Source organism: Mustela nivalis (assembly GCF_964662115.1).
Source record: "Mustela nivalis genome assembly, chromosome: 3".
Taxonomy (NCBI): Eukaryota; Metazoa; Chordata; class Mammalia; order Carnivora; family Mustelidae; genus Mustela; species Mustela nivalis.
In genome coordinates this window covers 139,310,663-139,327,785 of record NC_139022.1, presented here as the reverse complement: position 1 = coordinate 139,327,785, position 17,123 = coordinate 139,310,663, and the positions used below count along the sequence as shown (strand labels likewise).

Genomic DNA, 17,123 nt, shown 5'->3' with positions numbered 1-17,123 from the left:
GACCCAGGGAAGGGCTGGACTGGGGTCATGAGGGGCCCAGGCTTCAGAGGAACCCTCATGCCTTCTCTTTGTGTAGCCCAAAGGCAGGTTCAAATCCCACAGAGAACCACTTTAAAAAATACACTGCCCATCTCCTCTCTTGAAGATGACAATTCAAAAATCTATATTATTCGAAAACCTCCTTCCCCTTCCGCACCCTCTGATTCTGATGCCCAGCCAAGTTTGTGAGCCATTGGTTTCCTAGGAAATGTAAAATGTCTTTTTTTTTTTCCCTGAACTGCCAAAAGCATCCCTAATATTATAATCACACTATATCCAGGTTTTGTCTGCGCAACACCAAATCACTGAGTCTTACATATGCAGACTAACAGACTGTGGGCTCTCAGTGAAGGTAGAGCTTTTGCATTATAGGCTTGGGAGTGACCTCAGAAACCAGAGGTCACTCAGTGGCCCTCCTACAAAATGCAAGGAGGCCTCCATAAGCATCCTCGACAACAACCAGGGCTGGAGGCACCCAAGACCATCTAGGTCAATGCCTCCATTAAACACATCTGGAAACTGAGGTCCAGAAAAGCAATCTGACTTGTCTCAAGCTGGGCCACTTCCCGAAAAAAATGCAATAGAACCTAAAAGAAGTCAGTCTCCAGATGGGACTGAATTAGGACAATCTAGAACAATCTCAGAAGAGATGAACAAGCTCAACATTGTTGAGGGGGCCTCGCTGTTGTTGGCAGGGGCTGGAGTTCTGGGGGACGTTTATAAAAAAGGATCATCCTAATGTGGTATCTCTGAAGAGACCGTGGCCTTCTAACGCCCACCCTTATAGGCAGCATGGGAGAAAGGCCAGGTCCTCCAGCAGAGAAACACAGGCAGGATGCTGGGACTTGGCCTGGGCCAAGAAGTCACTCTGGGTCTTGCACTCATGGGCCGGCTGGCGTTCAAACCTAGAGTCCAAGGGGCCAGTGTTGTGATGAGGCCCTTGGTGTGGACCCAGGCCAAGAGCTAGTTCAGCCTTCTCTTTGTGTTCCCATCTTGGAGCCTTTAGAGACAGCTCAGCCTGGTTTCTGCTCTGCTCATTGGGGATTGGGGAGTTGACACTGGGAAACCAGCACCTCCAGAAGACAGACCCATATAGAGAGGAGCCAGGGAACTCCAGGGTAATGGAGAAAACTTAGGGTCCAGCCACCCATCTTCACATGAAAATTTAACTTCCCCTGCTATCCTTGGAGCATCAGAGTTTGATTAATCAAGGGAAAAGGTAACTTCCTTCTCAGCTCGTTGAGGGGACTCTTGGCTCCTCTGGTCTGTAAGGTACAGTCTGATTTAGCGCCCAGCTGAGCCTTGCCCCCCTGATGAAGTTGCACATATTGAAAGAGAATTGAGCAAGGTACCAGCTTTCTCACTGTGCGAACAGTGCTATTTCAAGCGGTGCCCACGTGCTCCAGAAAACATCTTGCATAGCCTTAGGGGTATATGCCTTCCCCTTGGGGTACCTTGATATGCCACTCAGGGCCTTCCTGTAGGTCCTGAGCTAGAGGAGTCGACCCTGAACGTGCTTTGGTTCGTCCCTGTCTGACCCCTGGCCAAGGAGAGACATGGACACAGGCAGAAAGCGCCCTAGGTCAGGCCCAGCCTCAGCCCCCTGACAGCCCCTAGTTGCAAAGCTGCCAGGGTCTCTCCTGCAGAGGAGAGGCCCAGGAAGGACAGACATGCGGACAGAGACCTAGACACACAGGCAGGGGCACAGCAGTGTGAGCTCGGGTCCCCTCTTCCCCAGACTGCCCACCCACAGGCATAACAGCCCACCAGCCTGCTTGTGACCAGTTGGAAGAGCTGGGGTGGCCCCAGACATCTAGATGGCTGTGACATGGGTATATGTCCAGGCAGGAAAGCTCTCTCATCTGGAAACTGAGAATAAAGGCCATCCCCACACCCTCCCAGGGGCAGGGGCCGGGGCAGGGACAGGAGAGGGCTGGGAGGGCTTGTCACCCTTGTCCCAGGTCCCCATCCTCAGCCACAGGAGGGACAACTGGCAGTCGGACGGGCCCGGGGTTATGAGAGGGAACCAAGATGGTACCAACCCCTGTCCACACGGGATCTTCCTCTTCGCGGGCTCCTGAGCTGCCCCGGGGGCCCTGCCCGTCACCCTGCTGTGCCATCCGGCAGGACATGGAACGAGAGCAGACAACAGGCACCCCAGAGAGAAGGGATTGCTCACGGTTTTCAAAATAGAATCGATGGAAGTCCAGGCCCTCGACCAGGTTCCCCAGGGCCTCGGGTTCGAAGGCCGTCATCCCAGGGTCACACATCTTCCTAGGGGGAGGAAGTCAGAGAAAAGAGGGCTTGGGGTGGCCTCCTGGGGCCACCTTCTCATTCCAGGGGCCTGGACCGGAGGAGGGCGGGCCTGTGACATTGAAGTGATCGAGCCAGACTCACAGGCTCCATGCGGTCAGTGGGGGGAGGAACAGGCTTGCCAACTGCACCGTGAGGCACCCACCGCCCACTAGGGGCGCCACATAGACCTGGGAAGCCTGGGTGCAGGTCCAGCTCCTGCCACTCACTGGTTTTAAGACCCCCAGCACCAAGCGAGAGCGCTGCAAGGGACTGCAAAGCGTCGTGGGTAGCCCTCGGGCGCCGGCTGGGGGTCACTCAGCCTGCAGGCTTGTCTCTACATCGCATCTTCCTGCCCAGGGCAGCCAGGCCAATCTGCCCTCCTGTTGGGGTGGGGGAGGGCACAGGGGAGGACTTTTTCCTTCACATGAAAGTGACCTCTGCTCCCAGAGGAGGTTATGTCCCTGGAGGGGGTGCGTTTTGCTTCTTTAAAGGTGCCCCTTTTGCCCTCAGCGTGAGCCTCGGTTTCCTCTTCTGTAATGTGAGGAAAGTAGCCCTCCATGAAGTCATGCCTGGGAGGAAGGCATGTATTTACGGCTCAGAGCTCCCTTCCAGGTCTCAGCCTTCTGGGGAACCCTAACAGTCAGGTTGAGGAAGGAAAAACTGTCTCCCCCACCCCCAGGCCTCTGGGACCTGTGGCACAACACAGACCCCTGTTACAGTGGCAGTGCAGCCGGGGACAGGAAGTACCTCCGGACATGCAAAGATCCCAAGCCGGGGAGGAACAGGAGACAACGGGAGGACAGGTATGGGGCCCGGCATTGTCTGATCTGGGCACTGTGGGAAGTGTAGGCCACTCTAACCCTGTTCTTCCTTGACTGTCCCTGTCCATGTGACCCCAAACAACTCGCTTCTCGGCTCAGCACCCCAAATTCTCCAAACGGATTAGTGGGGGGTGGGGGCCCAGCTCAAACCATATAAGATACTCAGGACCCTTCAGTTCCAGAAATCGTCAAGTCTGGGGGTCTGAGCCCCAAGTGTTGGGGAGACTGAGCCCCTCATGGGAGAAGCCCTTCTCCAGGAAGTCTCTGGGGTCTCTGACTCTGAAGTGACTCAGAGACCCCCTGTTCCAACTCCATTACAGATCTAGGGACACTGAGGCTCAGTAAGCACGGGTTACTCAGGGCCAGACTCAGGACACCAGTGGCTCCAGAGGTGATGGCACGGGGTCAGAACCTAGGGTAGGCTGCACATGACAGGAGAATGACATCACAGAGGTGGGGGGGGGGGTCCCCAGAAATGGCACTGCAGGGAGGGGTTTGGGGTCCATAGAAACCACCTCTCTTGCTCTCCCTCTCTGGCTGTATCCTTCCAGAGATAGTTTTGGGCTCTTCCCGGGTCTGATTTAGTTATCTTGAGAAGGGCTGCCAGCAGGACCTGTTTAGTGCTATGTTTCTGTACTTTTAGGCTTTACCTGGGTGCACGTGTGCACACATGCCTAGCCACACCCCTTATGCACACAGTCACAAACGTGCACATGTGGACAGGTGCGTGCACACACGCGTCCATGCAGCTTCCGTCCCACACCTGTACCTTCCAGAGTCCTTGTTCCTCCAACAGAAGCAGTGGGTTGCTGGGGCTTTGCCACCTGCTGCTGCTGCTGAAACCTTCCCACAATTAAAATGCACCTGGCCTGCCAAGCCTTTGGGAGACAAACTTAAGGTCCTGGACACCGAGGAAACCAGGAACCAGCTGCCCAAGACCCAGATCCCAGTTAAATTGTTCCCACCTCACCCGAACCCAAGGCAGGGTTATTCTACCTTAGATGGCAGCTTTTATCCACCAAAAATCATATGTGGGGTCTTGTCAGCATCTAGCTGAGAGGTTGAGAGCTCAGCCCAGAATCCTCCCTCTCCCTGGGGTGGGCCGGCTTCTGGGCCCAACCATGCAGGCTCTGGGTGGACACTAGGGGGCGCTCCAGCCCAGCCTTCGCACACAGCCGCCCCTTGAAAGGCTGGTCCAGATGGGTAGGGGACATCTCATACCATCTGTTTCATTTATGTTATTTTTGGACACTTGGCCTTATTCCCCAGAGGACTTAAGGTTCTGTTTCGAGGTTCGTTTCCTCACCCCTGCTCACTGGAGGATGCACCCTGTGGATTCCTGCCTGCTTCTGCCCACCTGAGGTCAGAGGCCTGAGGAGGTCCAGGCTGAGGAACAGGCCCACACAGCAGGTCTGAGGAGAGGCCCGCCTCCCTCCCCTCCTTCCCCCGCTCATCTCCTGAGGAGGCCCATGCTGTGGTGGGGGAAGCAAAGGAGTTTTGTTGGAGTTCCTTCTGGGGAACAAGAGATGAGGAGGAGGACGTGAGGAGGAGGAGATGAGGGAGAACCGAGATACAGAATATTGTGAACAGAAAGCTTCATTAAAGCAGAAAGTCCAAACGCAAAAAGTTCAGTCTGGTTCATGGCACATGCAGAGGGAGTAAATGAGGACTGGAGACGAGAACCCCCAAAGTTAGCCACTAGCGCCCCCCTGAGCCACAATCCAGGCAGGACATGCAGAGTGGACCCAGCCGACTCACGTGTAGGACTCAAAATCTCCATTGCTTATGGCTTCAATCAGCTGCTCTGTCACTTTAATAATCTCCTGTTTCCGCACTGCAAGGCAGGAGGAGACACAGAGAAATGATAGTAATATAACGAAGCACCAGCTACCATTTTCTGAGTCCCTGTCATGTGCCAGACCCTGTGTGGGGACCTGAGGGCCTTGTACAGACGGTCTCGGTTAGCCTCACATTATCCCTGGGAAGCAGGTACCATTACTTCCATTTCACAGAAGCAGAAACTGAGGCCCAGAAAGGTGGAGAAGAGTGGGAAATTTCCCTCAGCTGCAAAGGGCAGAGTCAGCGTCCCGGTTGGCAGCCTTGGCCTCAGTGAATCATGCATGGTGGACATTCTGACATTAGGCCTCATGGGAAGACAAGCTGACTCCAAAATACACTACTCCGTCCCCTTGCTTTGCCACCTGAATCAAAACCGGGTCAACAGTGGTGGTTGTCGCTAGCAGCCACGAACCAGGGCTCCCCCCCGGGCCCAAACTGGGGGCCTTAAGGAAGGTCTTAGGGCTTACTGCTCCCTTAGGTCTGGGTGAGCCTTTTGCTCCACGTGGAGCAAAATTCCTGATTCCATGTAGGAATCAGGCATGGAGGGATTCAGAACTTTCTAGGCATCATGAATCCCAGTTGCTGAGACCTGGCCTCCGCTGTCCACCCCCAGAACACGACGAATGGCTCTTTCTGGTAGAGGCTTAGGCCATCAGCTTTCTCATGACAAGGGCTCTGTTCTGAGTCCCAGTTTTCCCAGCTGTGAAATGGAAACAGCACCACCTCTCATCCCTTCAGTGCCGAACCCAGACGGGAGTACCAGATAGACTTCACCCTCTTCTCCCAGACACCCCAGGAGGTCAGCAAGGCCAGCACCCCCGATATGACACACGTGGAGTCTGAGCCTCGCAGACAGAGGAATTTGGAGCCCAGTGTCCTGGCTCCCAGTGGGACTGTCCCACCAGAAGCCTGGCATGGTTCCCTGGGGCAGGCTGTCTTCACACGGGCCCATGCTTCACTTCCAACCCAGTCAGCTGGCTGGCCTACGGAGCAGCCTCTGCTGAGCCACGTGGCCGTGTCTCAGTCTGGGACGGAGGGAGGGGAACATCATCTGGAGGCTGAGGCCCTGTCTCTGCCTCTTTCCTCATCACCGCCTTTGCCACCCCACCCCTGATGCCGGGAAGCTCACCTCAGGCCCAGGGGACACAGAATCCTACAACATCCGAGCTGAAAGAAACCTTAGGGACCAGAGCCTCAGCCTCCAGATGATGATGGAAATGGATGACCATTTTTTTTTCAGATGATGGGGGAGATGGAGGCCCAGGAAGGGGCTGACTTGCCCAAGGACATAGAACACCTTGGTGTAGGGCTTGGTTTCCAGCCCAGGGCCTTTTCCCCAGGACCCCCACGCCCCCCACCCCATGCTCCCTGCCAAGTGAGGCCCGTATGCTTGTCTATCTCCCAACTTAGATACGTGCTCCGTGGAAGCTAGGCTGTGGCTGCCTTTGTTGCACTGGACGCCCTGGCCTGGAACAGACCTGGGTCCACAGGCGTTACCACCGCACGAACGAGCATACCAGCCTTTGTACTGCTCAGCCTGAAGCATCTGGAAGCCTCACGGCATGACTTCATGTGGCCCTCACTGCCACATCAGAGATGAGCAAAGCACAGGTGAGAGAGGGTGACTGTCTGCTGCAGCGGGCTGACTGCTCCCACCAGAGTCTGCAGCTCCAAAGCCCATCAGACTCTCCTCAAGGCAGGGGCCCTGTGCCCAGCATGCCTGTTGGCACATGGTGGGTGTCCCATAGACGTAACAGTCACCATCTTCAATGTCAGTAGCACAGTGAGGGGCTAATTCTTGATCTCCTGGCTCTGCTCAGATTTACCAGGGCTGGGAATGAGCCTGTGTTGGACCGTGAGCTCTGCTGGCTCACACCGGGGGTGCCTCGCCTGGGGTGGGGGCAGAGGAGGCAGGGGTGAGCCAATCAGTGAGTGGACGGAACCGGGCCCAGGGCTGCTGTCTTTGCCCTGTGTGCTGGAATCTACCAAGTGGCCAGGTGGTCTCTGTCCCTTGGAGCCCAAAAGCCTGGCCTGCTGCCCAACTTTGCCTTCCTTCATGGAGACTGAGGGCAGGAAGACACCCATCTCTGCCAGGTGACACAGCATTCCACTCCCATGCGGAAGCAGGGTGGTGATCCAGAGAGGTCCACACGCTCCTGGCAAGCCATGGGACCTGGGCCACCTCCTGGCTTTCTCTGCACAGACTTTAAGGCTCCTTCCAGCCTGACATCTCATGAGTCCGTGACATTCCCTAACTCCTGTGGGTTCCATCTCACTGCCACCCCGGAGACGCTAGGAGAGCGGTCAGGGGCCTGGATTCTGGAGTCAGACTCCCTAGGTTTGGAACCCAACTCTGCTGCTTATACTTCCCCATGCCTCAGTTTTCCCATATGTGTAATGGAGCTTCTCATAGTACTTACCTCACAAGGTGGTTCTGAGAACCGAGTCAAGAATGCATCAGTAGAAATAACAAACACATGTATGCTTCTCATTAAGAACCAGCCATTGCTCCAAGCCCTTTCTATCAACTCATTTATGTCAATAATGGTGTGCAATATAAAGCATTTAGAGCCGTGCCTGGCAGCCCGTGAATAAGAGCGATGATTGTTATCATCTGGAAATCTCCGAATTGGAAGTTCTCCCTGAGGACAGCCTCTGGTCTCTAGCCAGGGCAAGGATGCCTCCCAGCAGCCTGAGACATGATGGTTCTGTTTTTGGTTGAAACTTTGGGGGTTGTAGCCTGCCAGGGAGCCTGACACACTATCAGGCCCCTCTCCCTCTGCACCCAGCTTCTTCTTCTGTTAAGTCAGACCCTCCCCTCTGAAAGCCCCTTGTTATGCTTCTCTTCCCCTTTCTGCCTTCTGGGACCCCAGAGTATGCACCCGCTTCCTCAGACCCTATGCCCTCTCCCCTCTACTAGTCTTCTCTTTCTAAGGCTAAAAGCCTCCAGGATAGGGTTTGTAGGATCTGATTTAAGCTGGCCATCCACTCTTTGGGGTCCCTGAGCTGTTTAAATGCCTCTCTGAGTGTCAGCACACAATCCTCAATGTGGCTTGAATATTGCAGAATATCAGGTCTGGGGTAGCACTCTCTATCCGCTCCTCAAATCTGGACACTATACTTCTATTAACGCATCCAGAGACAATGCCTAACTTGGTGTGCTTCTAGCCACTCAGAACATCAAGTTTAACAACAGTGGAAGTCTAGTGGGCAGAAATCTCCCTAGTAGCTTCAACTCTGGGACAGAAGATCTGAGAGTCTGGTGCTCCCTAGAGCTGGAGAAATTCACTCTGGTTTTGATTCCCCTCCCTGTCCTCAGCAGTCCTGTTCTATGTGAGAGATTCATTCAGCGGCTTCTCAGCAGCAACCTCCAGCATTTCTCATCTGCCAGGTGTTCACCCATGCAGTCTAGGAGTGCTCCTATATAGGTGGGAAAGCTGAGACCCCAGAGAGGTTAAGATACTCTCTGAAGGTCTCACAGCATGCTGAGGCTAAAATGGAATCAGCATTCCTGGCCAGTATTTCCCAGAAGGTCTCTGCCTAGATTCTGAGAGAGCTTTTTGGGTTGGGGAAGAAATTAATTTTTCATGGCACTGACCAGTAGGAGTTAGGGAAGTGGGAAGGAAGCCTGGCAGAGCCCCGTCCACACAGCTCAGAGGGCCAGAGGCCTGTGCATTAAGCCTGAGGTGCCCTGAAATATTAATGTCTCTTTCTTTGCTCAGGGGAAATTGTTCCCTGGAGGATGACATTTCTAATTAACTTTAATGTTAGGTCAGAATCTATCCCACCAGCTGCTATTCTCACTTAGGGAGAAGACTTAACAAATTAACACCAGAAAGTGTTTTTTTTCTGAAACTTTCTCTGAGGCCTGAAGAAGCTAGGGGAGGCACGGGGCTCCTCTTTCCTGCCAAACACAGGGAGAAGCTCTTGGCTGAGCCAGTGTCTCTGCTATTGGACATGGCCTTTTACATGGGGAAAACTGAGGAAGGGAACAGGGCCCCAGTTCTGCCATCGATAACCTGGACTTGCCCTTTTTCTCTGGGCCTGAGATGCTCCTCTGTAACAGGGGTACAGGTGAACTAAAATCTAAGACTCCACAAATTTTCCCATCCTGATCTCTCCAGAGCGGAGTCTAATGACAGCAAGTGTGAGGCCTCAGGATGCCACCCAGAGCCATTACCCTAGGGGGAGAATGTCTTTGATGGGTCACGTTCACATTTATAACACATACAAATCTCACATTTCTTTCCAAATATTTCTAACATATAAATATCTGTCTTAAAATAATCTTTGAGTAAAACTGATGCTCCAAGACAACTCCATGTGGCTTCCTGTCATTTAGCTGTAAGTTCCAGTTTGAAAAAAAGAAATTGAAATTTATTAAACTGCGATCAGTGCCAAAAACTGTGAAACCACTGTATACGCAGCCTCTCATCTCATCCGCACAGCAGTCCTCTGAGATTGTTACCATTATCATCCCCTCTTTACCGAAGGAAAACAGGCTCAGAGAGGTTGAGTAAGTTGTCCAAAGTCACCCAGCAAATGGATTGCCATGAAGAAGCATAGAGCCAGTTCACCTCTACGACCCCTGTCTGCTCTGAGCCCAGCATCACAAGGCCTTAACAGGTCTTTTCAAAATCCCAGTGCCTTTTATCGTTAGAACAGTGAGCCTTAAATGTGGGGACAGTCTTGGAAATGCCATGTCTTGGCTCACCACAGAGTCCACAGGGGCAGGGCTAGGGATGTGGTTGGAAAACCACACCTGAGGGACTTAGAATTCACACCTGACCCCAGTGGGGAGTTTTTCTATAAGATTGTCGGTTTTTAAAAGGTCGTGCCTAGTTCTGTCGTGGAAGACTGGTGTGTTCTAGTGTTGGGCTGTGGTGATGGAGTGACTGGCCCCACGGCCCGGTGGGGAATGACTGCACAGGGATACACACAGTGTGGAGCTGACCTTCCGCGGCCCCCGGGCAATGTGTGGAGGGAGTCATGGTGTTCAGTGTGCCAAACTGTCTTAAGAGGCGGACTGTGCAATTGTGCAGAAATATTTGTTACGTAACAAAATGCCCCTTCATTGTGCTCTTCTAGGGGTCGATATTCAAATGGAAAAATGTCTACCCTGGTATGGCTGCAATCTCTCCAGGTCAGTGGTGTTCTTCTAAGTTGCAAAGACTCCCCAGGGGTCTCTGACATGTGCTGAGTGTGAGAACCCCCACCCTGGCTAGTCTCCCTGTTCCATGGGCCAAGGATGGCTGGTGTGGACAGGACGGCAGGATATCGCTAACTCGTCCAACGATTTGGGGTCCCCTGAGCAGAAGGTGACCCTCAGCCTTCCTCCTCCAACTCCAAGCATGTTTGCCATACACCCAACCTGTAAGCCACGGCTACCAGGCGTGGAGTCCTGGAGCCACGCTGCCCGGGTTCAAATCCTAATTCCAGCCTTAGGAGCTAGGGGACCCTGGGCCAATTTACTCAACCTCTGTTTCCCAGGCTGTAGAATGGGCTCGATCACAGTACCTACCTCACAGTTCAGGTAGATAGAAAGCACTTGGACCCGGTCTAGCCCATAGCAAGTACCCTGCAAAGGGTGTCCACGATTCCTGGTATCGTCCTTATTAGCTCCCCTCTTACTAAGCCGGTCACAGTACTTCAGGATTTTGCTCCCCCCTCCATCTGAAGGCTTGTGGGGACTGTCAGCCACTGGGGGTTGGTCTTAGGCAATGCTCCAGTTCAACTGAATTTTCGGAATTTTTGCTTTCCTTTCCCTTCTTCTTTTCGCTTCATGTTCTTAGAATCAACTCATATTTATTATTTATTTTTTTGTTTATTTATTTTTAAAGTAAGCTCTACGCCCCACGTGGGGCTTGAACTCATGACCCCAAAATCAAGAGTTGCACGCTCCACCCATGGAGCCAGTCAGGTGCCCCCTAAAATCAACTCATTTTTTAAAAAATTCAAAAAGAAAATGTCTGCCACCATGATACGTTTGTGACCTGAATAGGTTAATGTTCTGCCCCCTAAAACATCCTAAACTTAAGCACACCACCCCTGCAGGAAGCAAAGTCCGCCTGTGCCCCCTAGCCCGAGTACCTCACGCGGGAAGCAGTGTCTTGCGGTGGCACTGCCCAGTCTGCAGGGGGCGACAGCCAGGGTCTCTGTGGAGGAGCAGGACACAAGCTCGGCCCTGGGGCCCTTGGAGGCCGGGGCTGTCAGGGAAGGGGGCCTGCCGGGAGGCCCCGGGGGGCCCAGACATTGAAGGCAAGGCCCCCCCTACCTTTGGTGTCTTCATCCTCGATGGTGGTGTTGGTACTCTCGGAAGATTCCTGCCAAAGAGAACACGGGAGGTGGTGAGCGCCTGCTGGCGAGCAGAAGAGGCTCGGCCCGTCGGGGGCTGCCCCCTGGCTGCCTGATGCGGCGGCCCGGCTTCTGTCAGCCTCACCGGCTCTGCCATCCAGACGCTGCCCTGAAGACCCTGCCAGACTCTTGAGCCTAAGGAGGGGGAGGGCCCAGCTAAGCAGGTGGCAGGTGGCAGGGGGCGTGGGTGAAGGGATGGGTGCGAGGAGATCCCTGGCCTTTCTGGAAGGGCTGGGAGGGCTCCCCGGCCCTGTCTGCTTGAGGGAGCCAAGACGGGGTGTGGGAGAGCAGAGAGGCTCATGGTGGCCACAGAATGGGGAAGGGATACACACACCAGCAGGAGAGGAAGAGAGAGAGGAGGGGAGGCCCAGTGTGAGAGAGGCTGGGCTTTTCGAGGGCAGAAAAACCACACAGCTGGGGGAGACAGCCACGGAATCAGAAGAAGAGGGATGTGGGCCGCCATGCCACCACTGGGACCCCTGGACAGAAGACAGGGGCTGGTGGCTCCGCTGCCACCGGCGGGCCCTGGGGAGCGTCGAGAAGCTCAAGAAGGGCCTCTCGGGCGCCCACTCCTTTGGCCAAACCAAGCCCCCCCGCGCCGCACCTGGCACAAACCAAGCCCTGAGATGAGTTCCAGAGCAGAGGGCGGGGAGAAGCAAGAAGCCAAGGGCTGGACGTGGGATGGGGTTCAAATCAACCTTCATACCTGAGGAGGTCCTCAGGTCTACGGCCAGGCTGCTGGTCTGGGCCATGGAGTTGGAGGTGTCAACAGAAACACGCAAACAACACGCACACGCAACACACAGACTGTCACACGAGGCACACGTACCAAGCACGCCCTGAGCAGCCTCTCCCCGCCCCGGGTTCCCAGTGCAGCCTGCAGGAGGGAGGCAGGAGCGAGGGTTCGAGGCCCAGCATTTACCGGCGTTTGGGAGACGGCAGACACTCACCATTAACTGAACGCTGGAACTGGACTTTCTTTTCTGGAAAAACAAGGAGAAGAGATGGGACAGGAAAAGACACAGCATGAAAACGGCAGGGAGCAGAGAAACGGCAGGGAGCAAAGAAACGAACGACAGTAGGGGGGCGGGCTTGGAAGGATGATGGGCCTCACGGTCATCCTCTAAGGTTCCTTGCCAGCATGGCAGTGGGGCAAGAAGTCAGGGCCATGAGCAAGAGCTGCCCTAGCAGGGCCAGTCCTCTTTCAGCCTGAAGCTCTTGGGGGCTTCATGCACAGCTGCCTGGGGCTCACCATCTGACCAGCAAGCTCCGGCCAAGCCTCCCTTGGACCAGCGCTCCCTCTACATCAAGTTCTGACGGGGTCTTGGACGCCAGTTGCCAGAGGCCTCTGGAAGCCAAAATTCTTGTAGGACCAAAGGTGCTCAGGTCTGGAGATGAGGCCCAATGCCTCCTCCTTGCCTCCCCTTGTGTCTCTACTGAAAGAACCCCAGTCCTGGTTTGGTTGGGTGTCAGAGTTCCTTGGGAAACCTGTAGAAAAGAAACATAACCAGCCCCCCTCAAGGAGTTCAATAACTGGGTCTGGGGTGGGGCATCTGCTTTTTAAACAGTATCCCCAGGTGAAGTCAAAGCAGCCCTGGGCATGGACAGTCCTCTAAGTGGCCTTTGAAATCCTGCCTCTGGTCCCAGCTTCCCAGCGACAGGCCTGTTCAGCTCCCTTACGCTGACAGAGAAACTGAGGCACGGCCAGACACACAGCTGAGCCCTGCCATCCCACCTCGTCCAGCGTTTGGAAGATTTGCAGCTTCACTCATGTTATTGGCCATGGAACCAAGGGAGCAGAGAAAGACAGAGGACACATTGTCTTCTTGTTCTCTCACTCTAAGATAGGAGTCGTAAAGACTCGCATTTGCAGAAGGCTACGGGTCTTACACTGACAGAGAAGGGCGGTGACCTGCCCGAGGTCTCTCAGCTGGGCAGGAGCAGAGCGGAGGTGGGAACCCCCGAGTGCAGGCTTTCCCCTCTGTGCAGGTCTCCAGACACTGCGGTCTGACTGCTCTCTGCCTCGGCTGGTCCTTGACGGACGCCCTTCCTTCTGAGAGGCCTGGAGGCTGTTATCCTTGCTGTAGTGGTGTGTGTGTGTGTGTGTGTGTGTGTAGGGAAGGACTTGAGATGTCCTCAGGGTGGGCCTTTGCCCTGGGGGAGGCACTGGCTATTCTCTGAGGATCCTTGGGTCTAATTTTGGGCTTTCTGACTCCAAGATCCAGGAGTGTCTGAGCGCCAGGAGCCCAAGATCCTGAGTTCTCCTTCCAGGGACCCCACAGACGTGGCAGAAGCGGCTCGTTGGGCATCGGCCTGTGTAAGGGGTCACGGCCTCTGCCTCTGCCCCAGCTGGGTGGACAGTGAGACCTGCAGCCAGCCCTCACGGTCGGCCTCACTCCTGGCAGGAGCCTGGCCAGGCACAGTGTACGTGGGAGGGGACAGGCCCTCCCAGCTCGCCGTCAGCAGAAACCTGAGGAACACGGGGGCCGGGGTTCCAGGCGGGACACGAGGAGGGAACACAGAGCAGAGACTGCATCAGAGTCGGACATACAGTGACAGGATGGGACATGGGGGAGAGGAGTCACGATGGTACGGATGGGACACCAACAGGGGCAGTGAGTGGGGCTGAGGGGCAGGAGCAGTCGGCCGCTCCTCATGGAAGTAGAGGCTTAGAGGTGGCAGGGGTGGGGGTGGGGGGTCAGCGCTCCTCGGGAACAGAAAGATTCGATTTCCCTGGATCACCAGTGACGATGGTGCTAATAATAACCCCATACCGACCGGGGTCTTTCACCACAAGTAGAGTCACATCTCTCAGAACCACATGTAGAAGCATGGTTCTAGGGTTTGCAAAGATGGTAGAAATAAAGTAGGGTCAAAATTAGCCTCAAAAAGCCCCTATGGGCCCATAAAGCCTAGTATCGTCTGCGTTCCGACCAGCCCGTCTTCCCTCTGGCAACCACTGCACCTCCATGACCTCAGTGGTTTCTCCAGGGACCATGTTGTAAGAAGAACGCATACTTCCCCTCAGGGGCCAAGCATGGGTTGGTTAAAGGAGCTCATGGTGTAACTCCCCAAGGCCCACTCTCGTGTGAGCCTCTCGCTGGCCCAGCAAACACCGGCCCCTCCCCCTTGCACAGACAGCAGAACTGGTGACGCAGGTCTCCAAAGGAGGGGACGATGGGGCCCGGCCAACCCGCAGCTTCTTGACTCATAGGGGAGCACATGACTGGACCCCCAGAACAACCTGTTGTAGGCCAGGCTCCCCAAACCCCAGCCGGGTCCCTGGTTACTCTCATCTTCCAGCTGGCTTCCTCTCCTCCAGCCCCCCAAAAGGGCAGGAAGCTGAGCTACGAAGAGACAGTCTGGCCAGGAAGAGCCTTTGGGTGTCTTCTCATCCACACCCAAGCCACCCTGAGAAGTCGCTACAGGAAGGAGTGGCTTTTCCTTCAGCGGTGGCCCCTGGTAAGCCCTGTAGTGACTAGCTGGAGTTCCACCATGCTCTGCGATGTCCTTCCTCAGACAGCCTCTGTCTCCTGGCCTGGCCTGGAGAGGAGCTGGAAGAGAGTTTCGTCCCAAGACCCGGCCTGAGGGAGGCCTTGACCTCACACCCGTGGCTCTGTGTCAGCCCTTTGCCAGGGCCAACCTAAGAGCCAAGCAGATGGGGTAGCCCTCCATCTGCCCCCGCCTCCTCTGCTGACCCGGACCAGAGCTCACAGGCCCTGTGGCCTCCGCCCTATATTCCCGACATATGACTTTTCCCAGGGAACTGAGCACCCCCAGTGTCTACACACTATGACCGAGAGGGCCCCGGCTGCTCCAAACAGGGCCCCCCAAATTGCACATCCCCCCATTACCCTTTCCAATTAGAGGTGGGGAGAGTTTGATTCATGGGTAATGCAAAGCTGCAAGTAAGCCAGAACTCAAGTCTGGATTCCGTCATAGCATTTGGGATAAGCAGGTGTTAACTTTATACGTTGGTTTGGCTTTAGATCTGTGTTTCCGAATCCTTCCTTGATCAAACTTTGTTTTCAAGAGAAATCTTATGTCAAAGTCCAATCTAGAAAACACAAAGCACGTACCCCATGCCAGGGCCCCTGCTAAGTCTTCAACACCCATTATCTTCCTTCATCCTCACAAGCAGTCCTGGGAGGTGGGAAACCCTTTTACCCCATTGCCCGGATGAGGAAACACGGGCTCAAGGGAGTCAGATAACCAGCCAAGGCTTCCAACTGCTAAGTTCAACCACTGCGAGGTCCGTTACATGGAGTTCTTCTGGCTCTAGTGGGCGTGAGAAGCCCAGTATCTTCTCTGCTCAGCCACCCCCTTATTATCCCACTCTACCCCATCCGCTGCTAAGGATGCCTCCCCCAAACCTTCCAGCTCCAAGAAGTTCAGTTTGAAATCTACTGACGCTGGCTGATAACCAAGTAATTCTGTATTCCTCAAGTACCCAAGAAGAGAAGGAAAAGTGATTGGTAGGGTTTAGTTGCTTTCTTATTTTCTTTTCCTTTCTCTTCTTTCCCTTTCCTTTCTCTTTTTTGTTTTTAAAGCTTAAATCTTAGAAATCATGGAGTCCACACTCCTCCCACTCCATCCATTGTACCTATAAAGAAACTCAAGCCCCCAGAGGGCTCAAAGCAGCAGGAAGACCCAAATCCTGGCCTCAGCCAGCCAGCCAGCCCAGATCCCTCCCATACGACCCCCAAACCAAAGCCAGTGGCCTGAGACCACAAATACTGCTACAATGAAGCATGAAGCCACCAGCCCACCTGGGTGGCTGTGTTTGGACAGCATCCCACACCTTCCAGCATCCTGGGCACAGCCCAGCCCTGGGGTCCTGGCCAGGCAGGGCTCTGAGCCCAGAAAAAGGCAGGGTCTCAAGAGAGGAGAACCCACAAGGCAAGCCAGTGGCAGGGGAGAAGGGAGCTGCAGAGAGGGAGGCGGGGCCAGGCCCCAGAGAGCAGAGGGAGAAGAGAGAGGAGGGGTTAGCAGGGTGCGGAAGGAAGTAGCTCGGGCATCAGGGGTGCGGACAGGGGTGGGTCAGGGGAGGAGGGGATTCTTGGCACCCAACTGGCAGGCCTTGACAGGGGTGAGTGCCTCTGGGTTCCAAAGCCACGAGGGGTGGCTATCCATCCTCCATGGGCTTTGTGGGTTGGACTGGGGTGCACGCTGGGTCAGGGGCCCATTCCAGCCAGCCCACACTTGGGAAGGAGGAGGTCACCCCTCATGATAGGTCTGTCTCTTCCTCGTACCCTTTCACTTTCCAGTCCTCCCATCCCAGAGAACCACAGAAATCTCCTTCAGACCTGCCCCTTTCCTTGTGCCCGCCCCAACCCCAGGCCACCTGCCTCTCCCGTCGACTTTCGGACCTCCCCCTCCCCCACCGGCCCCCACCCATCCTGGGACCAGCCCGATTGCACGAGTGACCACACCTGCTCAGCAAGGCCTAGGTCTCGCCCCGGCCCTGAAAACTAGGCCCCGTCGGCGGAAAGGCTGCCAGAGGCAGGCCCTGCCGTGCTCCCGGGGGCTTACCTTCACACCATCATTCTTCTTGTTTCCTCCACTCTTCCCTCCTACGGAGGAGAAAAAGTAGAGGGTTACCAACACCAGGCAGGGCACCAAGGCCCACAGGGTGAGGAACAGCAGCATCTGCGGGCAGGCGGACGGCACGGAGCCGGCTCAGCGATCTGAGGGACACCTCCTCCTTCTGCTCGTCCTTCCTCCTTGGGGCTTGGACTGCCGGTGGCCCACGAGGTGGGCCTGGGCTCCCCTGTC

The 17,123-nt window shown here is 55.1% G+C and overlaps 1 protein-coding gene across 2 annotated transcripts in view; it reads right to left on the bottom strand.

Moving 5' to 3' along the window:
- Positions 1 to 17,123, bottom strand: part of CAMK2A (calcium/calmodulin dependent protein kinase II alpha) — a 57,823-nt gene that overhangs the window by 2,762 nt on the left and 37,938 nt on the right. Inside the window, exons 13-17 of one of the 2 annotated variants that reach the window (XM_082726270.1) lie at positions 16,881 to 16,921; positions 12,299 to 12,331; positions 11,269 to 11,317; positions 4,914 to 4,989; positions 2,219 to 2,313 (exon numbers count right to left, since the gene is read on the bottom strand). In XM_082726270.1, coding sequence (XP_082582396.1) covers positions 2,219 to 2,313; positions 4,914 to 4,989; positions 11,269 to 11,317; positions 12,299 to 12,331; positions 16,881 to 16,921 — 294 coding nt within the window. The remainder of the gene's footprint in view (positions 1 to 2,218; positions 2,314 to 4,913; positions 4,990 to 11,268; positions 11,318 to 12,298; positions 12,332 to 16,880; positions 16,922 to 17,123) is intronic. The other variant, XM_082726269.1, reaches the window with a different exon arrangement.